Here is a 24804-nt window from a genome sequence, read left to right on the forward strand (position 1 = left end):
ACGTGTTCTCAGTCAACTTACCTGGTAAAATAACGGTAAAATAAATAAATAAATAAAATGTAATTTCCTTTAATCTATTGAGTCAACATTATTGTTATCAGGAAACACAAGATATAATGTCAATTTCTTCTATTTTGTTGTATGCATCTCTAACAATAAAGCTTTTTAAAGCTGATCAATCCCATTTGGTTCATGGCCAGACTTTGGACATTAAAAACAGATCAAAAGACAATAAATTAAGATAACAATGCCTGCCGACCTGAGTCTATTGTTACTCTTTTTAATTGTTGATTATGTAGCCTAAGGAGTAACTCATTCCTTCCCCTTTTTCATTCATGTGTTTTCTTAGAATGAGTTCAGAATCGACAGGGATAGCGATAGACTAACCAATAATCGGATTATCTAATGAAAGCTTTAGATGGCTGAGATATGCTCTGTGTTTCATAACTGAAGGCTTGACACCTTTATTAATACACTAAATCATCAAGAATATGTATCAAGAAGAGTATGTGATAGGCCTATGTAATGTCATCCCACAGGGAATATAACAGAACAGAATAGAATATAACAGAATAGAATATAAAAGAATAGAATAGAATACTACAGAATATAATTGAATAGCCATGCACATCTGTGGGAAAGAGGTGACACGTATTACAGCATTATTGTTGCTCTCTCTAGTGAAGTTCCATGATGAAGTCCCATCCCACATTTACTACAGACAATAATAGTCTCTCTAGATGTGACCTCTTGACCTATGTATGCTATATCTCAGAGGCGGAAAGCTGTCCACATTCCATCACCCCCTACAGACCCATAGCCTTGCTGTTGCTGCTCCTGCTGTTGTTACTCCTGCATTGCAATCAGACGAAGCGCTAGGACCCCGCGGACAACCTCTTTGGATGACACAGAACAAACTGCGAGTTGAGTTTTGGCCACTCAAACATGGAAAAGTTGAACTGACAGCGCATAACTAACTCGGCACTCTGAATTGGACGATAGGTAGGCCTATCATACCGACCGGGGGATTGTTTTTGTGGAGAGATCGATTTTGGGAATCAGTGTCTACGTGCGCAACTGAAGTTATATTTTATTTGTTTTGATTTAGGCTGCTGTGCAATAGTATGATTTTTAGTGTTTGACGTTTGCTCTGGGAGTCAAAGGAGTGCTGAACATTAATAATTTAACCAAATGGATTATGTTCATTTGGCGCAAAAACCCTTATAAGAAGTTGTTTTGTTGTAATGTTCTGGATATGTTTTCGCAGTATACCTTGCTAAGTGAGTGATGATTGATTTGGATATGTCAGCACCGCTGAGCGCTCATCCACACACTCCATCATTCCTGGACTGGGGAAAGTAAGAAACCACCTGTTGTGAATGCTTTCTGGATCTTCCCACGGATCTACCTCGGCTGCTAAAACAAGACATTGGAAAGGCGCGCGCAGAACGCACAGAGACATGTAAACCCGTTTTACACGGAACACTGTAAAACCATGTTTTACACGGAACACTGAGAACTCGTTTTGTATTCATGGGACAGACTAATAATCCCAATTTAATTGATTTATATTCCTTTTAGTTAATGATGTTGCCATGGTGGCGCGGGTTAGGATGAGGAGTCCTGTCTTGACCACCGGTTGCTGTTGCGCTCAGAATGGCTCGCGAGGACGCGGTGAGGTGCCTGCGCTGCCTGCTCTACGCTATCAATTTACTCTTCTGGGTAAGAGAAGCAGAGACCCCCAACAGGTGGCTGGGTTGTGCCCGCGCTCATGCTACACAATGCAGACAAGTTTACCCCCCCCCCCTCTCATCCATCCACCTCAATGCGTGCCTCCAAGGCGCAGAAAAACAAATGTGCAATTTGCATCCCAAGAATGCACAAACTGCATGTTTGGCATTCTACTGCATGCTATTTATAGGCCATTAAATTTGATAAGTGCTCCAGGGTTGTTGTAGTGGATTATGCAAGTGTTGAACACATGGCAAAATGCCCTCTAGGCAACATTTTGTTGCCATACCAAGTTCCTGGATTATATTTCACTGCCATAAGCATTTTCAGACAAAACATATTTTGAGTGGAAGTGTTTACTGTAGGCCTACTTGGTGAAACTGTAATGTTATGTGTGTGTCTGTGTGTAATGTGTGTGTCTGTGTGTTCTATCTCTCTCTCTATGTGTGTGTGTGTGTTCTGCTCCCTCAGCTCATGTCGATATGTGTCCTGGGGGTGGCTGCTTGGCTCAGGGACTACCTGAACACTGTACTCACCTTGACGGCCCACACCAGGTGAGTGATATGGATCTCAATGTTGACACCTCTCAGTGGGCATGTACTGGGAGGGACAGGAGGGAGATAACAGGGAGAAAGTGAGAGAGGAAGATAATTAGTATATATATGAGTTGGAGCAGTAAATAAGAAGAGATTGAGAATAGAGGAGGAAGGAGACTGATAAAGAGAGGAGGGTCTGTTGGATAATATATCTCACTTCCTCAACAAATCACCTCGACTCATACCTGACAACCATTCCACAAATCATCAGCGGCATAACTTTTTGAATTCAACAGTTTCTCATCACCTAGACCTGTCCACAGACCACCATCTCACCCCTCACTGGCCCCTGACAGTAACTTCTGCGGTAGAGGAGATCCACATTCTTACGGAGTGTAATCACTATTTACTGCTGTCTGCTGTATTAATAATAATGCAACAGGCCACACAGAGAGAGAGAGAGAAGAGGGAGAGAAGAGGGAGGGGAGAGGGAGAGCAATAGCAGGATGGATAGATAAATAAACCAAAAGTCTGCCAAGTTACCCCCCCCTCTCCCCCTGTAGGCTGGAGGAAGCAGCAGTTCTCACGTATTCTCCGGCTGTCCATCCCGTCATCATTGCAGTGTGTTGTTTTCTTGTCATCGTGGCCATGGTGGGCTACTGCGGCACACTGAAATGCAACCTTCTACTCCTGTCCTGGGTACGTGTCTGAATGAAATGAGCGTGTGTGTGTGTGTGTATGTATGTATGTATGTATGTATGTATGTATGTATGTATGTATGTATGTATGTATGTATATGTATGTATGTGTGTGTGTGTGTGGAAACTGGGATGAGCTCGGGGTTTAGTTGGAGAAGTGGGTTGTAATTGCTGTAGATCTCTGAAAGGTTTTCTTTAGCTATCGGTGTTAGTTACACATTTATACAACCTTGAAATACACGCACGCACCACACACACACACACACACACACACACACACACACACACACACACACACACACACACACACACACACACACACACACACACACACACACACACACACACACACACACACACACACACACACACACACACACACACACACACACACACAGAGTGCTCCACACACAGTAGCCCCCCCTATCTATCTTCATGTGCTATTGTCCTCATCATCTGTAACAGCCTGATGTCCTCTACATCTCAATAAAGTAATATTATTGTGCCCTCATAAACCCTGGAACAGGCCTGTAAATTCACGCAACAGCCACACAGTCTCGTAGTTCCACCGTTCATACACCGGAGGGAGATGCAACGAGAATTCCCCTCTCGATTTTACAGCCGTTACTCATCCAATGCAGCGCCACAATGGTCATTCATCATCCCGTAAGCGTGTTGCGCCGCGTCTTGTGTTCGCGAACGCCCCCTCTGAGCGAGCGAGGGCCTGGTGCGGGGATGTTGCCGGTGTGTTGCGGAATGGCGCTCCCGTGGATAAGTACAGCTGTAAAACTATTCACCACTGCTGCTGTCTGAGCCTGCCTGAGTAATGGTACCCTGGGCACTGATGGATGTCCAGAGAGAAGGAGGGGGAGGGAGAGAGAGAGAGAGAGAGAGAGAGAGGGAGAGAGAGAGAGAGATGGACAGATAAGTGTGTGATTGTCTCAATCACTCACCACTGTCAGTGTGGGACAACAAAAAGAGAGAATGAAAGAGAAACAGGGATAAAAGAAAAGAGGTAAAGAGGTGGATTGAGTCAGAGCAGGTGAAGGAGAGGGAGAGAGAAACCCACTGAGGTACAGAAAAGAGAGAGAGAGAGAGACAACCCCCCAAAAATCAATTTCCATCCAACCATGCATGCAGATGACTAAACAATGTATCATCTCTGTGCTTACAGAGCATGTGCTACGGAGCATTACTTTACTACACATGTCTTGCATACATAACATGTATTCCCATACAGAAGCATTCGTGGCAGCATAATGCACTATTTCCGTTGACCAATTGTGTCATGCATACAAAAACTATAACAGGGCAGGTACATGATTACTCATATTCCTATAGATTGGAAGGGCAGGACATCGGATAGGGTGGGGTGGCGCCTGTTTTGTGGCTCTATCTCCCAGGTGTGCTGTGTGGGGAGACGGAGAGGGAGGGGCTTCCTGTGTCAGTCTCTCCCCGACCAAAGTGCCTGGATTCTGGGTCTCCCTCACGCTTCGTCCACCCCTCCATTGGGACTTCATTCATCCCTCTCTCCTTGCAACTCTGCCCTGGCATTCCTGTGTTTCGCTGGCGCACTGCGGAGACAATATTATCTCGGTTGAGGGGGACAATGGGTAACGCTATCCCACCCGTCTTTGCCCGCTTATGGCGAGGTGGCTGAGAGGGGTGAGTGGCGCTTGAGTTACCCACATACCCATTCACCAGTTGGGGCGTCCCTTTCAGAGGAACGACCCCCACCACCCCGACTCTGCTCTCTACCTGAATAACACACCCCCCCCCCTTCTCCCTTCAATCATAGCTGTGGTGGGTAATTGATGGTTCCCTGGCTTTAAGCTCAGTTAAAACCTTTATATGTTATAGATAGTTGTATTTCTGTTGTGGACTAAGCTAGTGAAAAGCGTCAAGGCGTCCATTTAGGGTCTCTAAGCGGTTGTTGGGATGTTTGTAGATGTTTATATGCATGCAGTGGTGCGTTGTGGGATATTGGGGGTATGTTAGGGACGACTGCAGGGTCTTAAGTTAATCTGAGAAGCTGTTCCAGCGAACGCGTAGAAAGGTCGCTTAAAAATAGTCCCTCCTTAAAGATGCCAAACAAATCCCCCCTTAGCCTAAACTTATAGCTCTCCCCCTCTCACTCTTCTGTTCCTCCACCTCTCTTTCCCTGTCTTCCCTCTCTCGCCCTTGTATACGTGTTAATTGAGTATCAGCGAGGGAAGGGAAATATGCTGTAAGTCTCTCTACACAGGAGGAAATCCATTCTTGGAAGCCTTGACATTCCATTCAAACAACTGCAACCCTCCTCTAACCTCAGTGTGTGTATGTGTGTGTGTGTGTGTGTGTGTGTGTGTGTGTGTGTGTGTGTGTGTGAGAGAGAGAGAGAGAGCTTCCTCCGTGAAATGAAATGTGTGAAACATAAAGACACATCTCTATGAGAAAGGTAATACACTGAGTGCACAAAACATTAAGAACACCTTCCTAATATTGAGTTGCACTCCTCTTTTCCCTCAATTCGTTGGGACATGGACTCTACTAGGTGTTGAAAGCGTTCCACACAGCTGCTGGCCTGTGTTGACTCCGATGCTTCCCACAGTTGTGTCAAATTGGCTGGATGTCCTTTGAGTGGTGGACCATTCTTGATACACACAGGAAACTGTTGAGTGTGAAAAACCCAGCAGCATTGCAGTTTTTGGCCACCCTTAAACCAGTGCACTTGGCACCTACTACCATACCCTGTTCAAAGGCACTTAAATATTTTGTCTTGCCCATTCATCCTCTGAATGGCACACGTACACAATCCATGTCTCAATTGTCTCAAGGCTTAAAAATTCTTCTTTACCTGTCTCCTCCCTACATTGAAGTGTATTTAACAAGTGGCATCAATAAGTGATTATAGCTTTCGCCTGGATTCACCTGGTCAGTCTATGTCATGGAAAGAGCAGGTGTTCTTAATGTTTTGTATACTCAGTGTATATTGAAGCTAGAAGGGGTCCAGGGAAGTTTCATATTCTCGTCACACCTGGAAATCGTCCTTGTAGAATGGTGAAGTATTGATGTACTGTTTGTGTATGTCTTGGTATGTGTGTGAAGGAGTGTGTTAGAGGGGGGTTCGAAGGGTGAAAGGTCACACAGAGAGAAGAAGACCGGGGAGATGTTTTTGAGTGGTGAGATGAGTTTCTGGGTGAGAGGTGTGTGAGTGTGTGCCTGTGTTGTTTGGGACTGGCCTGCTCTAAATGGAGTGTAGCACTAACAAAGGCAAGGCAGAGCCATCTGTCTGCCAATAATATTTACACTCCAAACAAACAGGCTGTCAGACATACCCTGTACCACTAACATGCCCCCAATAGAATGGCTGACACACGCATCACTCTTCATAAGACCTGTGTGTATATGTGTGTGTGTATGTGTGTGTGTGTGTGTGTGTGTGTGTGTGTGTGTGTGTGTGTGTGGTGTGTGTGTGTGTTTGCACAGTTGTGTTTACATGAAAGTCTGAAAGATTGAACATTTTAGTGTTTTTTCTTTATGTGAAATTGTGGAAATAGGTGTGTGTGTGTGTAATGTGTGTCAGTGTGTAATGTGTGTCAGTGTGTATGTGTGTGTATGTGACATGAGTGGAACAGGCGTCTGGAGATTGAAGAACATAACATCACTACTCATTGTGTGTGAAAGCACTTTCTCCCACCATCCACCATGACGATCAATCACTCAGACAAGACACTGCACAGTACATCTCTGTCTAGCCTCAACACTAACATTCTCTCTGTCTGTCTGTCTGTCTGTCTGTCTGTCTGTCTGTCTGTCTGTCTGTCTGTCTGTCTGTCTGTCTGTCTGTCTGTCTGTCTGTCTGTCTGTCTGTCTGTCTGTCTGTCTGTCTGTCTGTCTGTCTGTCTCTCTCTCTGTCTCTCTCTCTCTCTCTCTCTCTCTCTCTCCCTCTCTCTTTCTCTTTCTCTTTCTCTTTCTCTCTCCTCTCTCCCTCTCTCTCTCTCTCCCCTCTCTGTCTCCCCTCTCTCTCCCCTCTCTCTCTCCCCTCTCTCTCTCCCTCTCTCTCTCTCTCTCTCTCTCTCTCTCTCTCTCTCTCTCTCTCTCTCTCTCTCTCTCTCTCTCTCTCTCTCTCTCTCTCTCTCTCTCTCTCTCTCTCTCTGTCTCTCTGTCTCTCTCTCCCTCTTTCTCTTTCTCCTCAGTACTTTGGCAGTCTGTTGGTGATCTTCTGTGTAGAGTTGGCCAGTGGGGTGTGGACGTATGACGAGGTGAGTGCGGCACTGATTTTCTATATGCTGTATCTCTATGCTGCAGCTCTATGCTGCAGCTCTATGTGTGGGGGCTGTCCTTATAGGCCTGTCTATATTTTGTTCTGTGCTATGAATAAACATAAATGCCAGTCATGTTCTGCTCTGCTCAGAAAGCTCGCCTCTTTCTCTGCTTACTGGGGCTACCCAATAAACAACATGGCCAGTGCAGGGCACAGGCCAAAGAGCACAGGGAAATGGTACTGGTGCTATATATGAACAACCAAAACATCTAACTAAAAGAAACGTCCAGCATCTCAAAATTCCACAATGTCCCTAAAGTGTAGTTGGGTGAAACCAGGTTCCACTGCATTTTTTCATTGTTCCCCTCTAATCAGGGACTGATTTAGAACTGGGACACCAGATGGGTGCAATTAATTATCAGGTAGAACAGAAAACCAGCAGGCTCCGGACCTCGTAGGGTAAGAGTTGAGTACCCCTAAGATAGGGTATAATTGTGTCCCCCGTTCCCATCCCTCCCTCATTCCCCTCCCTCCCTCCTGCTCAGGGTGTGGGTGTTTGAACACAATGGGCAGGGCTCTCTATTACAACGGGTTCTCCCCTACAGGGCTGCCCCTCCACTGAGCCAGGGGCTTATCTCTCCACCATGAAAGAGCCCACAGTGGCTTTGTTGTCCCATCACAGTAGGTGGGACTCGCTCCGACCGCGCAGGTGTGTTTGTGTCCGTGTGTGTGCAGCACCTGGTCACTGGCTAGAGCAGTGTGTATGGCAAACTGAGAAAGGTGTGTGTGTGTTTGGTACTTGGCTACAAGCCTGAGGATGTGTGTGTGTTTAGCACTAGCACCTGGCCTTTGAGTCCACAGTGCCACACGCCTCCCTCAGTGTGACACACCTGCCATGCCGCAGGGGGTTGTGGGTATTGTAGTCTTTGTGCCTTGTCCTTTATCAGAACCCTGCTAGTGTAGCACCAAGGTAGCACCAACCTGGCCTCAGGGGAATTCTGTGTAACCTGGGTCATATTATGCTTATCACAATCTCATTACAAGACTAGAGGAGAGAGGGATAAAGAGTGAAGGAGAGAGGAAGAAGGAGGGGAGGGAGGCCCAAGGGTGAGTTAGGTGGAGGTTTTATTGGAAAGGAGAGGAGAGGAGAGGGGGATAAGTTATGCATGCTAAGTGTGTCAGACTGTGGGTCTGCGGAACAGCTCTGGTCTGGTTCCCCAGAGCCCAGACAGTGGTAATTGTTTAGACAACAAGCCGTTGTCAACCTCAGCAACTACATACCGGAGTGTTGGAGGCCTGGGAAACACTAGAGGAGAGAGTCAGAAGTTGTGTGTTTGAAAATATTTGAGGCATGGTCAGAGGCTTGGACTATATAACTAGGCTTGAAACAGAGAGCTGGTAGCTAAATATACACCACTGTGACTGTTGCTCCAATATGGTTTCATGGCTTTCTGTTGAGTATCTTGTGACAATAATACATGAGCTGTACATGAAATGTTCTCAGCTGAAGTTGAACTGAAATATATGGCTGAACTGAATGTAACTATACTGAATGAGATGGAGTTTAGGGCTGACCCCATTTAGTCGACTGGTCGATTGTTTGGTCGATAGGCTGTTGGTCGACCGAGATTTCTTTAGTCGAGCAGTAGCAAAAACAAAATATCATGGCGTACAAGACACCTGTGTGATTCACGCCTGTCTGAGTGGACTGATCCATTGTGGAGGTCGTGGGGATGGTACAGTCCATCACTCTAAGACATGTGCTACTGAAATTGTATATGTTTATATTAAGTAGGAACAATGGTGCAACACTAATAAAAATAATATAATTTTATAACAGATTCGGTTTCTCCTGTGTTGGATAGTGGTCGCTGTTCCCGGTTCTGAAACACATCAGTGTGCTGTTGTCGCTATGGGCATAATAGCAAAGTTAACCAGCATATTGGTGTTGAGAACAATGCAGTGGAGGCAGTGAAAAAAGCCTTTGCCTTAATTGTCTAAGAAAAGTGAGGAGAGAGGAAATCACAACTGAATTAGGTCTATAATCAATAGCCGTTATAATAAGCTTTAGAAATCATCCATATATATTTACTAAAATAATACAGATCCTGCTTATATTGCCTGTTTGAGTGTTTGGTTAATAGCATACTGATTCTGTGAGCACCAAGCCTTCGTGAGCACCAACCACAACATGTCGGTTAAATCATTTCACAAATTCGGCTGTTGTTTAATCTTTGCTATGCTGTAATAAAGGCTTCACACTTTTTATCTCGTTAAAACCGCCTCTCTGGTATTATTCATAATTTATTGAGTGTTGTTTACACTGTTCCAAATGATCAGACAAATTATATTTTTAATAATAATAATAACCCTCCTTTATTCCTTGATCTCCTTCTTATTGTTGGTATTACTATTATTGTTATGATCATCGTTAGTATTATAATAAGTAATGTCGTTATCATTAGTAGGCTTAGTATAGCAGCCTTGTATAACCACCATCGAGCTGCAGGCAGGCCTAAGAGCGCATCCTGTTAGGACTTGATACCGTAACTGAGGCCTATATTTCAATACTTATATAAGCTTTAGTACTGTATCAATCAATCAATCATTTGTTCGTTCATGTCATCACACAGCATATGAGTCATTCATGATTTGAAATGCAATCAAGCATTTTAATTTTAAAAGAAAATAAAGCGAACTTTGAATACTTAGCATAAACAATAAATCAACGGTTCCATTTTGGAAATTATAACAGACTCTCTGTTATGCTTATAATTTATTTAGTGTTGTTTACATTGTTCCAAACGGTCAGAGAAATTATATTGTAATCTAACAGCTCCTGTTTGCACGCAGCACTTGCTCCTTACCTTCTTTTTCTTGATTTCCAGTATTATCCACAACTAGTCAAATTTATTCCACACATTTTTTACCTCCTGAGCAACCAGTTAACATTCCCCCGTTTTGAGTTTATTTGTCACATTCTTTGCATCAATTCTGCTGTCACGTGTGTTACGGTGTTCAGAGTTTGTTATAACCAATTTATTGGTGTGATAATGATATGCTATAGGTCATAATGGTCACGTGCATGCGATGCATTCATGTGTCACGTAAAGAGAGCAAGGGTTGAGAGAATAGGGACTGTTTTTCCTAAACAAATTAGGGATTTCGGTAACATAATTTTTCAGTCAGAAATGGCTGGAATTATGTTGCAGCTTCAGCAACACGGACAGTGCGATAAACACTGTTGATGTTATTTGGTGGTCCTGCAGCAGGGAGAGAGAGACAACGGGTGCTAGTCACTCATTTTTTTTAATACAGCGCAGAAAGTCTGAGCCCGGCCCGGCACACTCAAATAAATTGCGGTTGGACTCCCTCTAGTCATTTGTGTGGCTTAATTATTTCATCAAACAGTGCGCTTAAAGCATCAGACAAGCTCACTGCATATACAGTGCATTTGCAAAGTATTCAGACCCCTTGACTTTTTCCACATTTTGTTACATTACAGCCTTATTCTAAAATTGATTACATTTTGTTTTTTCAACGATCTACACACAATACCCCATAATGACAAAGCAAAAAAAATTTGGGGGAAATATTTGCAAATGTATAAAAAAAAACAACTGATATCACATTTACATAAGTATTCAGACTGTTTACTCAGTACTTTGTTGAAGTACCTTTGGCAGCAATTACAACCTCGAGTCTTCTTGGGTATGATGCTACAAGCTTGGCACACCTGTATTTGGGGAGTTTCTCCCATTCTTCTCTGCAGATCCTCTAAAGCTCTATCAGGTTGGATGGGGAGTGTCGCTGCACAGAGGGGATGGTGCAGGTTTTCATGAAGAATATCTCTATACTTTGCTCCGTTCATCTTTCCCTAGATCCTGACTACAGTAGTCTCCCAGTCCCAGCCGCTGAAAAACATCTCCACAGCATGATGCTGCCACCACCATGCTTCACCGTAGGGATGGTGCCAGGTTTCCTCCAGACGTGACGCTTAGCATTCAGGCCAAAGAGTTCAATCTTGGTTTCATCAGACCAGAGAATCTTGTTTCTCATGGTCTGAGAGTCCTTTAGGTGCCTTTTCAGAGACTTCCAGCGGGCAGCCATGTGCCTTGTACTAAGGAGTGTGGCCACTCTTCCATAAAGGCCTGATTTGTGGCAGTGGTGTAAAGAACTTAAGTAAGAATACTTTAAAGTACTAGTTAAGTAGTTTTTTGGGGTATCTGTACTTTACTTTACTATTTATATTTTTGGTAACTTTTACTTTTACTTCACAACATTCCTAAAGAAAAGTTTGTACTTTCTCCATACATTTTCCCTGACACCCAAAAGTACTACTAACTTTTGAATGTTTACTAGGACAGGAAAATTGTCCAATTCACGCTATTAAAAGAGAAAATCACTGGTCATCCCTACTGCATCTGATCTGGCGGACTCATTAAACACAAATGCTTCATTTGTGCCCCTGGCTATCCGTAAAAAAAAAAAAAAAAGAAAACAAGAAAATCGTGCCCGGCTGGTTTGCTTAATATAAGGAATTTGAAATTACTTATACTTTTACTTTTATTTTTGATACTTAAGTATCATAATTTTATATACATTTACAAAAAAATCTAAAAACCTGTTTCCACTTTGTCATTATGAGGTATTGTTTGTAGATTGATGAGAAAAAATAATAATTTATCAATCTTTAGAATAAGGCTGTAATGTAACAAAATGTGGAAAAAGTAAAGGGGTCTGAATTCTTTTCGAATGCACTGTAGTTGATTTAATTAAAACACATAGGATGTGCCTATATATGGAAAAATACACATTTGAAAATTTGGACCAATTGATTGGTCGAAAGAACAGACGACTCTCGGTCGACCAAGATTTGTTTTAGTCGGGGACAGCCCTAATGGAGTTACACTGTTATGTTCTGTCCAAGCCCTCAGTTCAGAGGTCAGATATAATCAGTCTGAAGTCCAGGATGCCCAACTATGGCCTGCAGCGTTACCAGTGGCTAACACACACCTGGAACACCTTCCAGACTGAGGTGAGAGGTCACTACCCCAGAGGTCACACACACTTAGTGGTTTTATATCATAACCCAAGAGCAACATTTTAATAAGATATTACATGTATTTATTAGAGGTTATTCATGTTTTAGTGCTTGAATATGCAAGATTGCTAGTTATAAAGGGTTGCTAATGTATGTACATTTTCTTTGACTGTGTGTTCCCCAGTTTAAGTGCTGTGGGGTCATCTACTTCACCGATTGGCTGGAGATGACAGAGATGGAATGGCCACCAGACTCCTGCTGCTCCAATCAGTATCCAGGATGTGCTCGCCACGCCCACTACCGTGACCTCAGTGACCTTCACCAAGAGGTGAGTGTCCCTAGGAGTGCCCCAGTGACCCTCTGACCTCATAGTAAGTGTTAGGTTGTGGCTTGACCTCTGGTGAACTGTTCACCTACTGAACCCTCTGACCCCACCCTGAAAAGAGTTAGGATCATTACAGGTGATCATTACGGCTCTCTGTAGCCCCAGGTGGATCTGCCAATTGCCATTGACGTACCTTCCCCTGTGACATCATCAGAAAGGGACACACAGGCTTATGTATTCCTATTCACTGACTGAGTAAACCTGTTAGTTCAGAAGAGACAGAAACAATAAGAGTACACTTTTTGATTTAGGCTACTTACATTCTGAATGGAGTGGAGATGATTTTCTTGGAGGTAATACATTTACAACAACCTGTTTCCAATGGGATGTCTATTTGCAGCCTGAAATGACCTGCCGTGTTCAATGGTGGAGAGAAATCCATACAACTCAATTAGAGCCAATCACAGGCTTGATAGCATAGTGTGCCTTCTGGCTGCTGCGGTTGCCAGATTGTTGAGACAGAGTGCAGATATTACGCCTCATCAAGCCCATCAGGGGACAAGGTATGCTGTGGGGAACACACAAACAAAGTCTAGTAGGGGGTGAGGTACGCCAAGCAATGCCAGCTAGCCTGCCAGTAGGATACAGAGAGAATACAAAGCAAACTTTCACCCTAGAGTCTCTCTCTCTATTTCTATTTTAATATCTCACCTTTCTCTCACACACCCACTCAAATACACAGGCAGGCACGCAGGCAGGCAGGTAGGTAGGCAGGCAAACAGGCAGGCAGGTAGGTAGGCAGGTAAACAGGCAGGCAGGTAGGTAGGCAGGCAAACAGGCAGGCAGGCAAGCAGGCAGGCAGGTAGGTAGGTAGGTAGGTAGGTAGGTAGGTAGGTAGGTAGGCAAACATGCAGGCAGGTAGGTAGGCAGGCAAACAGGCAGGCAGGTAGGCAGGCAAGCAGGCAGGCAGGCAGGTAGGTAGGTAGGTAGGTAGGTAGGTAGGTAGGTAGGTAGGTAGGCAAACAGGCAGGCATGCAGGCAGGTAGGCAGGCAAACAGACAGGCGGGTAGGCAGGCAGTAGGGCAGGCAAACAGGCAGTCATGCAACAGGCAGTCATGCAGGCAGGCAACAGGCAGGCAAACAGACAGGTAGGTAGGCAGGCAGTAGGGCAGGCAAACAGGCAGTCATGCAGGCAGGCAACAGGCAGGCAGGCAGGCAACAGGCAGTCATGCAGGCAGGCAACAGGCAGGCAGGCAGGCAGGCAGGCAGGCAGGTAGGTAGGCAGGCAGTGTTTAGTCAACCACTATCCTGGTCTAACCCCAAACCAACCCTGTCTTTTATCCAGTCTGACCACCTCCACCTCAACATGTCTGTCTGCTGTGTTTAGTCAACCACTGTCCTGGTCTAACCCCAAACCAACCCTGTCCTTTATCCAGTCTGACCACCTCCACCTCAACATGTCTGTCTGCTGTGTTTAGTCAACCACTGTCCTGGTCTAACCCCAAACCAACCCTGTCCTTTATCCAGTCTGACCACCTCCACCTCAACATGTCTGTCTGCTGTGTTTAGTCAACCACTGTCCTGGTCTAACCCCAAACCAACCCTGTCCTTTATCCAGTCTGACCACCTCCACCTCAACATGTCTGTCTGCTGTGTTTAGTCAACCCCTGTCCTGGTCTAACCCCAAACCAACCCTGTCCTTTATCCAGTCTGACCACCTCCACCTCAACATGTCTGTCTGCTGTGTTTAGTCAACCCCTGTCCTGGTCTAACCCCAAACCAACCCTGTCCTTTATCCAGTCTGACCACCTCCACCTCAACATGTCTGTCTGCTGTGTTTAGTCAACCCCTGTCCTGGTCTAACCCCAAACCAACCCTGTCCTTTATCCAGTCTGACCACCTCCACCTCAACATGTCTGTCTGCTGTGTTTAGTCAACCCCTGTCCTGGTCTAACCCCAAACCAACCCTGTCCTTTATCCAGTCTGACCACCTCCACCTCAACATGTCTGTCTGCTGTGTTTAGTCAACCCCTGTCCTGGTCTAACCCCAAACCAACCCTGTCCTTTATCCAGTCTGACCACCTCCACCTCAACATGTCTGTCTGCTGTGTTTAGTCAACCCCTGTCCTGGTCTAACCCCAAACCAACCCTGTCCTTTATCCAGTCTGACCACCTCCACCTCAACATGTCTGTCTGCTGTGTTTAGTCAACCACTGTCCTGGTCTAACCCCAAACCAACCCTGTCCTTTATCCAGTCTGACCACCTCCACCTCAACATGTCTGTCTGCTGTGTTTAGTCAACCCCTGTCCTGGTCTAACCCCAAACCAACCCTGTCCTTTATCCAGTCTGACCACCTCCACCTCAACATGTCTGTCTGCTGTGTTTAGTCAACCACTGTCCTGGTCTAACCCCAAACCAACCCTGTCCTTTATCCAGTCTGACCACCTCCACCTCAACATGTCTGTCTGCTGTGTTTAGTCAACCCCTGTCCTGGTCTAACCCCAAACCAACCCTGTCCTTTATCCAGTCTGACCACCTCCACCTCAACATGTCTGTCTGCTGTGTTTAGTCAACCACTGTCCTGGTCTAACCCCAAACCAACCCTGTCCTTTATCCAGTCTGACCACCTCCACCTCAACATGTCTGTCTGCTGTGTTTAGTCAACCCCTGTCCTGGTCTAACCCCAAACCAACCCTGTCCTTTATCCAGTCTGACCACCTCCACCTCAACATGTCTGTCTGCTGTGTTTAGTCAACCCCTGTCCTGGTCTAACCCCAAACCAACCCTGTCCTTTATCCAGTCTGACCACCTCCACCTCAACATGTCTGTCTGCTGTGTTTAGTCAACCCCTGTCCTGGTCTAACCCCAAACCAACCCTGTCCTTTATCCAGTCTGACCAACTCCACCTCAACATGTCTGTCTGCTGTGTTTAGTCAACCCCTGTCCTGGTCTAACCCCAAACCAACCCTGTCCTTTATCCAGTCTGACCACCTCCACCTCAACATGTCTGTCTGCTGTGTTTAGTCAACCCCTGTCCTGGTCTAACCCCAAACCAACCCTGTCCTTTATCCAGTCTGACCACCTCCACCTCAACATGTCTGTCTGCTGTGTTTAGTCAACCCCTGTCCTGGTCTAACCCCAAACCAACCCTGTCCTTTATCCAGTCTGACCACCTCCACCTCAACATGTCTGTCTGCTGTGTTTAGTCAACCACTGTCCTGGTCTAACCCCAAACCAACCCTGTCCTTTATCCAGTCTGACCACCTCCACCTCAACATGTCTGTCTGCTGTGTTTAGTCAACCCCTGTCCTGGTCTAACCCCAAACCAACCCTGTCCTTTATCCAGTCTGACCACCTCCACCTCAACATGTCTGTCTGCTGTGTTTAGTCAACCCCTGTCCTGGTCTAACCCCAAACCAACCCTGTCCTTTATCCAGTCTGACCACCTCCACCTCAACATGTCTGTCTGCTGTGTTTAGTCAACCCCTGTCCTGGTCTAACCCCAAACCAACCCTGTCCTTTATCCAGTCTGACCACCTCCACCTCAACATGTCTGTCTGCTGTGTTTAGTCAACCCCTGTCCTGGTCTAACCCCAAACCAACCCTGTCCTTTATCCAGTCTGACCACCTCCACCTCAACATGTCTGTCTGCTGTGTTTAGTCAACCCCTGTCCTGGTCTAACCCCAAACCAACCCTGTCCTTTATCCAGTCTGACGACCTCCACCTCAACATGTCTGTCTGCTGTGTTTAGTCAACCCCTGTCCTGGTCTAACCCCAAACCAACCCTGTCCTTTATCCAGTCTGACCACCTCCACCTCAACATGTCTGTCTGCTGTGTTTAGTCAACCCCTGTCCTGGTCTAACCCCAAACCAACCCTGTCCTTTATCCAGTCTGACCACCTCCACCTCAACATGTCTGTCTGCTGTGTTTAGTCAACCCCTGTCCTGGTCTAACCCCAAACCAACCCTGTCCTTTATCCAGTCTGACCACCTCCACCTCAACATGTCTGTCTGCTGTGTTTAGTCAACCACTGTCCTGGTCTAACCCCAAACCAACCCTGTCCTTTATCCAGTCTGACCACCTCCACCTCAACATGTCTGTCTGCTGTGTTTAGTCAACCACTGTCCTGGTCTAACCCCAAACCAACCCTGTCCTTTATCCAGTCTGACCACCTCCACCTCAACATGTCTGTCTGCTGTGTTTAGTCAACCCCTGTCCTGGTCTAACCCCAAACCAACCCTGTCCTTTATCCAGTCTGACCACCTCCACCTCAACATGTCTGTCTGCTGTGTTTAGTCAACCCCTGTCCTGGTCTAACCCCAAACCAACCCTGTCCTTTATCCAGTCTGACCACCTCCACCTCAACATGTCTGTCTGCTGTGTTTAGTCAACCACTGTCCTGGTCTAACCCCAAACCAACCCTGTCCTTTATCCAGTCTGACCACCTCCACCTCAACATGTCTGTCTGCTGTGTTTAGTCAACCCCTGTCCTGGTCTAACCCCAAACCAACCCTGTCCTTTATCCAGTCTGACCACCTCCACCTCAACATGTCTGTCTGCTGTGTTTAGTCAACCACTGTCCTGGTCTAACCCCAAACCAACCCTGTCCTTTATCCAGTCTGACCACCTCCACCTCAACATGTCTGTCTGCTGTGTTTAGTCAACCCCTGTCCTGGTCTAACCCCAAACCAACCCTGTCCTTTATCCAGTCTGACCACCTCCACCTCAACATGTCTGTCTGCTGTGTTTAGTCAACCACTGTCCTGGTCTAACCCCAAACCAACCCTGTCCTTTATCCAGTCTGACCACCTCCACCTCAACATGTCTGTCTGCTGTGTTTAGTCAACCCCTGTCCTGGTCTAACCCCAAACCAACCCTGTCCTTTATCCAGTCTGACCACCTCCACCTCAACATGTCTGTCTGCTGTGTTTAGTCAACCCCTGTCCTGGTCTAACCCCAAACCAACCCTGTCCTTTATCCAGTCTGACCACCTCCACCTCAACATGTCTGTCTGCTGTGTTTAGTCAACCCCTGTCCTGGTCTAACCCCAAACCAACCCTGTCCTTTATCCAGTCTGACCACCTCCACCTCAACATGTCTGTCTGCTGTGTTTAGTCAACCCCTGTCCTGGTCTAACCCCAAACCAACCCTGTCCTTTATCCAGTCTGACCACCTCCACCTCAACATGTCTGTCTGCTGTGTTTAGTCAACCCCTGTCCTGGTCTAACCCCAAACCAACCCTGTCCTTTATCCAGTCTGACCACCTCCACCTCAACATGTCTGTCTGCTGTGTTTAGTCAACCCCTGTCCTGGTCTAACCCCAAACCAACCCTGTCCTTTATCCAGTCTGACCACCTCCACCTCAACATGTCTGTCTGCTGTGTTTAGTCAACCACTGTCCTGGTCTAACCCCAAACCAACCCTGTCCTTTATCCAGTCTGACCACCTCCACCTCAACATGTCTGTCTGCTGTGTTTAGTCAACCACTGTCCTGGTCTAACCCCAAACCAACCCTGTCCTTTATCCAGTCTGACCACCTCCACCTCAACATGTCTGTCTGCTGTGTTTAGTCAACCCCTGTCCTGGTCTAACCCCAAACCAACCCTGTCCTTTATCCAGTCTGACCACCTCCACCTCAACATGTCTGTCTGCTGTGTTTAGTCAACCACTGTCCTGGTCTAACCCCAAACCAACCCTGTCCTTTATCCAGTCTGACCACCTCCACCTCAACATGTCTGTCTGCTGTGTTTAGTCAACCACTGTCCTGGTCTAACCCCAAACCAACCCTGTCCTTTATCCAGTCTGACCACCTCCACCTCAACATGTCTGTCTGCTGTGTTTAGTCAACCCCTGTCCTGGTCTAACCCCAAACCAACCCTGTCCTTTATCCAGTCTGACCACCTCCACCTCAACATGTCTGTCTGCTGTGTTTAGTCAACCCCTGTCCTGGTCTAACCCCAAACCAACCCTGTCCTTTATCCAGTCTGACCACCTCCACCTCAACATGTCTGTCTGCTGTGTTTAGTCAACCCCTGTCCTGGTCTAACCCCAAACCAACCCTGTCCTTTATCCAGTCTGACCACCTCCACCTCAACATGTCTGTCTGCTGTGTTTAGTCAACCACTGTCCTGGTCTAACCCCAAACCAACCCTGTCCTTTATCCAGTCTGACCACCTCCACCTCAACATGTCTGTCTGCTGTGTTTAGTCAACCCCTGTCCTGGTCTAACCCCAAACCAACCCTGTCCTTTATCCAGTCTGACCACCTCCACCTCAACATGTCTGTCTGCTGTGTTTAGTCAACCACTGTCCTGGTCTAACCCCAAACCAACCCTGTCCTTTATCCAGTCTGACCACCTCCACCTCAACATGTCTGTCTGCTGTGTTTAGTCAACCACTGTCCTGGTCTAACCCCAAACCAACCCTGTCCTTTATCCAGTCTGACCACCTCCACCTCAACATGTCTGTCTGCTGTGTTTAGTCAACCCCTGTCCTGGTCTAACCCCAAACCAACCCTGTCCTTTATCCAGTCTGACCACCTCCACCTCAACATGTCTGTCTGCTGTGTTTAGTCAACCCCTGTCCTGGTCTAACCCCAAACCAACCCTGTCCTTTATCCAGTCTGACCACCTCCACCTCAACATGTCTGTCTGCTGTGTTTAGTCAACCCCTGTCCTGGTCTAACCCCAAACCAACCCTGTCCTTTATCCAGTCTGACCACCTCCACCTCAACATGTCTGTCTGCTGTGTTTAGTCAACCCCTGTCCTGGTCTAACCCCAAACCAACCCTGTCCTTTATCCAGTCTGACCACCTCCACCTCAACATGTCTGTCTGCTGTGTTTAGTCAACCCCTGTCCTGGTCTAACCCCAAACCAACCCTGTCCTTTATCCAGTCTGACCACCTCCACCTCAACATGTCTGTCTGCTGTGTTTAGTCAACCCCTGTCCTGGTCTAACCCCAAACCAACCCTGTCCTTTATCCAGTCTGACCACCTCCACCTCAACATGTCTGTCTGCTGTGTTTAGTCAACCCCTGTCCTGGTCTAACCCCAAACCAACCCTGTCCTTTATCCAGTCTGACCACCTCCACCTCAACATGTCTGTCTGCTGTGTTTAGTCAACCACTGTCCTGGTCTAACCCCAAACCAACCCTGTCCTTTATCCAGTCTGACCACCTCCACCTCAACATGTCTGTCTGCTGTGTTTAGTCAACCACTGTCCTGGTCTAACCCCAAACCAACCCTGTCCTTTATCCAGTCTGACCACCTCCACCTCAACATGTCTGTCTGCTGTGTTTAGTCAACCCCTGTCCTGGTCTAACCCCAAACCAACCCTGTCCTTTATCCAGTCTGACCACCTCCACCTCAACATGTCTGTCTGCTGTGTTTAGTCAACCCCTGTCCTGGTCTAACCCCAAACCAACCCTGTCCTTTATCCAGTCTGACCACCTCCACCTCAACATGTCTGTCTGCTGTGTTTAGTCAACCACTGTCCTGGTCTAACCCCAAACCAACCCTGTCCTTTATCCAGTCTGACCACCTCCACCTCAACATGTCTGTCTGCTGTGTTTAGTCAACCACTGTCCTGGTCTAACCCCAAACCAACCCTGTCCTTTATCCAGTCTGACCACCTCCACCTCAACATGTCTGTCTGCTGTGTTTAGTCAACCCCTGTCCTGGTCTAACCCCAAACCAACCCTGTCCTTTATCCAGTCTGACCACCTCCACCTCAACATGTCTGTCTGCTGTGTTTAGTCAACCACTGTCCTGGTCTAACCCCAAACCAACCCTGTCCTTTATCCAGTCTGACCACCTCCACCTCAACATGTCTGTCTGCTGTGTTTAGTCAACCCCTGTCCTGGTCTAACCCCAAACCAACCCTGTCCTTTATCCAGTCTGACCACCTCCACCTCAACATGTCTGTCTGCTGTGTTTAGTCAACCACTGTCCTGGTCTAACCCCAAACCAACCCTGTTAACCCCCTAGCCTTAGCAACAGTTCCCCTCCCCATGGTCCAGGCCAAGTTGTGTGGCTCTAACAGGGTTCTAGCAGGCCCGGTGTGCCAGGTGTAGACTGCCAGGCTGCCCATTGTCACCTGGGTGAGAAATGCTGGGTGAGCAGGCTGTTCCTGCCTGACATACACATACAGGGGCTTCCAAGTGGCACAGTGGTCTAAGACGCTTCATCTCAGGTGTCACTACAGACAACCTGGTTCGAATCCAGACTGTATCACAACCGGCCGTGATTGGTAGTCCAATAGTGCGGCGCACAATTGGCCCAGCGTCATCCAAGTTTGGCCGGTGTAGACCATCGTTGTAAATAATAAACAAAAATACACACCTGGACTGGCATGCCTGGGAAAGATGGAGGTAGAGGGTGGAGAAAGGGGAGGTTGTGACACTGGAAAAAGAGAGGGGTGTGGGGGAAAGGGAGGAGGAGGTAAAGAGAGTACCGATACAGGAAAAGGGGGAGAGAGAGGCTACTAATTGTGTTAAATGTAAACTCTGAGAGGTTCATATGAAGTGTTAGTGCTGCTGCTACGCCTCACTAAGTAGAACCAGGCATACAGAGGGACAAAGAGATGCTGTGTGTAGTGAGGATGAGTCAGTCAGTCAGTAGAGGAGGGAGTCAGTCAGTAGAGGAGGGAGTCAGTCAGTAGAGGAGGGAGTCAAGGGGAATGTATGGAGCATCCTTTCTATCTCCTGTCTGTTTTCTCTCTCTTTCTTTATCACAGCCTCTCTCCCCCCACGTTTACTACCCTTTCTCCACAGGACTTTCCTTTCCTCCCACTTTTCTCTCACTCTCTCTCCCACCTCTCTCTCTCTCTCTCTGGCAGCAGTAAGGTGTAGAGTAGATCAGTCTGGTATGTAGCACCACAGAGTGAATATCCCTCAGTCAGGAAGTAATAGACTGGCCTTTCTATACCTCCACTACTATTCCCTCTCTTTCCACACTCCTCTACCGTCGTCCTCTCTTCCCCTACATCTCTCTTTCTCTCACTCTCTCCCCCTCTGTTTCTTTCTCTCCATGTACATGTTATCCATGTGATAGGATGAGAAAGCGTTTTCATTTTGTTCCTACAGCAAATGTACAGCTCACAGACTTAGTATGGGAGGTCTGCCCCTGGCGAGACAGACAGACTGAAACATTGAAACAGCATGAATATTACATGAATGTAACATTAATATAACATGGATCAAACATATGCCATATTTCAACATGAATTAGGTTCAACTCTTAAAATGACAAGCCCTTATTGTGTTCCTTTGTCTGTCTGTCTGTCTGTCTGTCTGTCTGTCTGTCTGTCTGTCTGTCTGTCTGTCTGTCTGTCTGTCTGTCTGTCTGTCTGTCTGTCTGTCTGTCTGTCTGTCTGTCTGTCTGTCTGTCTGTCTGTCTGTCTGTCTGTCTGTCTGTCTGTCTGTCTGTCTGTGTGTGTGTGTGTGTCTGTGTGTGTGTGTACTACAGGGCTGCGGGCCGAAGATCTACAGTTTCATCCGGGGGACTAAGCAACTGCAGGTGCTGCGTTTCCTGGGTGTGTCTATAGGAGTGGCCCAGATTCTGGCCATGACCCTGACCCTAACCCTGCTCTGGGCCCTCTACTACGACCGCAAGCCCCCCGAGCCCACCCCGCCCGAACCCCCCCCAGGAACCGACCCTGGACCTCTAACCATCACCCACCCACCCCAAGGGGAGGCTCCTAAATCGGGTAACACTCGCCCGGCTGAGGCCTGGTCCAATACTGCGACCACATCTAACGGACATGGACACACCCAGTTTGAGATGGAGACACTGTCCTAGCGGGGGGGGGGGGGGGGGGGATAAACTGTCCACCCATCTGCCCCTCACACCACCCCTCACCCCTCACCCCTACTTCACAGACACTGAGAGAGGGAAAGAATAAGGGGATGAGGAGAAAGTGTGAGACTGGATGAGGGGAGAGAAGGGGGTTGAGAAAAAGAGGGTAGGAGCTATGAGAGAGATTGGGCACAGTTGCAGGAGAGTGAATACCCCCCATGCCCCCCCCCTCCTCCTCCTCTCTTTCCCGTTGGACAACATGACAATGACATACTGGACTGTGGGACCTTTTATGACTATTTTGTCACAGCTGGGATTGGAAATTGTCACAGAAACGAAATAACTCTAAGCCGAGGCTTGCTCCTGTAGCGTCACCACTATCCGGAAGTGAGGAGGGGAGGGAATCGTTGTAGTTTTCCCAACATCCCTCCTCCTCGTTGGGAATGTTTGGGAATATCACCACTAGCACTGACTGGATGAAACCTGTTCAGCAAAGACTGCTGTAAGGACATGTCAACTCTTCATCTCACTCAAAACGCACCGAACCAAGGAAATTCAGTTTATCTGGACATTTGGAAATATCATATGTCTTAATTTGACAGACCTGTTGGAATCCACTGGAACCACTCAGCCATATTCATGAGCGTTTGTGCACCAGTCAGAGTGTATTATTGTAGTCTACTATAAACGGAACATGATGTTGTCTATTTATCTCTGGCTCTGTGAGAATAATGCATTTCAGCTCAAACAATAATCTGTGCATTTAATAATTTCAGAGGGTTTGTGAAATATACTGTGTGTTTGCCAAGGAATAATAACACAACCAAGTGTTTGTTCTCTGATACAGATCACTGTCAGCATGACACTCTTAGGGATGAAAAATAAAATGTCCTTTCATTGCCACACAGCACGTATCATGCATTTGAAGTGAACAGAATTCATTCTGGGAGAACTATGAGAACGATATGTGGGAGAGTATGGGTCTTTCATTCTGAAATAACATACCCTGCTTTCAGTGGAGGCTGCTGAGGGGAGGACGACTCATAATAATATCTGGAATGGAGCAAATGGAATGGCATCAAACACCTAGAAACCATGTGTTTGATACCATTCCACTCATTCTGCTACAGCCATTACCAAGAGCCCTTCCTCCGTAATTAAGGTGCTATTGATAATCCATAGTATTTATAGCTAGAAGTGCAGTCGGTAAACTGCAGCTGTCATCACCTACTGAATGTCAGAAACCTCCCCTCAGATCCTTTAAGTCACTGGTGATTATATTTTGTGTTTGCCCTCTATCTATGTGTCCCCTTGCAGTGTGTCCCCTTGCTGTGTGTCCCCTTGCTGTGTGTCCCCTTGCAGGCCCTCATCAAAGGACTCTGGTCATCCATGGCTTTCAGCAAGGATACTCCAGAGGTCTCACGCTTAAATCCTGCTGGTCCCAACCTAAGGGTTCCTGGGGGACAGAGATGTACTGTATGGGCAGGGTGAATGAAGGTTGCAGAGTCCCCTTTCAAAGTACACCCTTCATTGGAGAAGCAAAGGCCGATCCCACACTAACGCCTATGCCCATAACTTTAGGCCATTGACTCCTAACTGATGCACTAAAAGTAGTAGCGAGGATTAGAACGGTATCAGCAATACAGTCCCAGCTACACCTAGCTCTCCAGGTTGGCAGCTTTCTGACAGTTTCACTCAGTTCAGATCAGCAAGGACAAACCTGAACGTGTGTATGGAAGTGGTTATGGGTTGGTTCAAGGCCTCAGAGAGACAGGCGAGGTGGCCAGCGTATATTGAGTAACAACTTTAGCTTAGACATTTTTGATGGAGGGGGAGAAAGTGCCTGTTTAGAAGAAGAGGAGGATGGATGGAAGGCCCTTCTGTCTCTCTCTCCCTCCCTCCTTCTCCCTCCTTCCCTCGCTCTGTTTGCTGCTTGACAATGTGAAAGATATGATTTATGAAAGAGGGAAAGTCGTGTAGCCCCGCTGTCACAGTGGGTTACAAAAGACATATTGTTTTCTTGCTGGTCGCTCTCTCTCCCCTCCTCTCTGCCTCCTACGTGAATTCACTTATTTATCCTGGTGGGATACGTCTGTGTGTGTGTGTGCGTGTGTGTGTCTGTGTGCGTGTGCGTGTGCGTGTGCGTGTGTGTGTGTGTGTGTGTGTGTGTGTGTGTGTGTGTGTGTGTGTGTGTGTGTGTGTGTGTGAGAGAGAGAGAGAAACAGTGTGGTGTACAGACAGTAAGCCTCTTCATTCCTCTTGTCTAGCACACACAGTACCAGTCAAAAGTTTGGACACTAACTCCAGTGTTTTTCTTTATTTTTATTATTTTCTACATTGTAGAATAATAGTGAAGACATCAAAACTATGAAATAACACATATGGAATCATGTAGTAAGCAAAGTGTTAAACAAATCAAAATATATT

At 46.8% G+C, this 24804-nt stretch overlaps 1 protein-coding gene across 2 annotated transcripts; it reads left to right on the forward strand.

Moving 5' to 3' along the window:
- Nucleotides 1-871: 871 nt before the first annotated feature.
- Nucleotides 872-23284, forward strand: LOC139565864 (tetraspanin-12-like). 2 transcript variants are annotated; one of them, XM_071386490.1, is made up of 9 exons: nucleotides 872-1002; nucleotides 1268-1462; nucleotides 1582-1722; nucleotides 2203-2285; nucleotides 2831-2966; nucleotides 7144-7209; nucleotides 12142-12249; nucleotides 12440-12583; nucleotides 22048-23284. In XM_071386490.1, exons 3-9 carry the CDS (start codon nucleotides 1657-1659, stop codon nucleotides 22378-22380), a joined length of 936 nt encoding a protein of 311 aa, XP_071242591.1. In that variant the 5' UTR covers nucleotides 872-1002; nucleotides 1268-1462; nucleotides 1582-1656; the 3' UTR covers nucleotides 22381-23284. The 2 variants fall into 2 exon arrangements, with proteins under 2 accessions (XP_071242591.1, XP_071242590.1); XM_071386489.1 differs by having other exon boundaries at nucleotides 872-1462.
- The last annotated feature ends 1520 nt before the right edge of the window (nucleotides 23285-24804 follow it).

This window comes from Salvelinus alpinus, chromosome 37, assembly GCF_045679555.1.
Source record: "Salvelinus alpinus chromosome 37, SLU_Salpinus.1, whole genome shotgun sequence".
NCBI classification, from domain to species: Eukaryota; Metazoa; Chordata; class Actinopteri; order Salmoniformes; family Salmonidae; genus Salvelinus; species Salvelinus alpinus.

Coding starts and splice junctions, on each gene's coding strand:
- LOC139565864 (XM_071386489.1), top strand. CDS start 1,657: ATGGCTCGCGAGGACGCGGTGAGGTGCCTGCGCTGCCTGCTCTACGCT. Junction 2,967..7,143: donor ACCTTCTACTCCTGTCCTGG/GTACGTGTCTGA, acceptor CTTTCTCCTCAG/TACTTTGGCAGTCTGTTGGT. Junction 12,250..12,439: donor GGAACACCTTCCAGACTGAG/GTGAGAGGTCAC, acceptor TGTGTTCCCCAG/TTTAAGTGCTGTGGGGTCAT.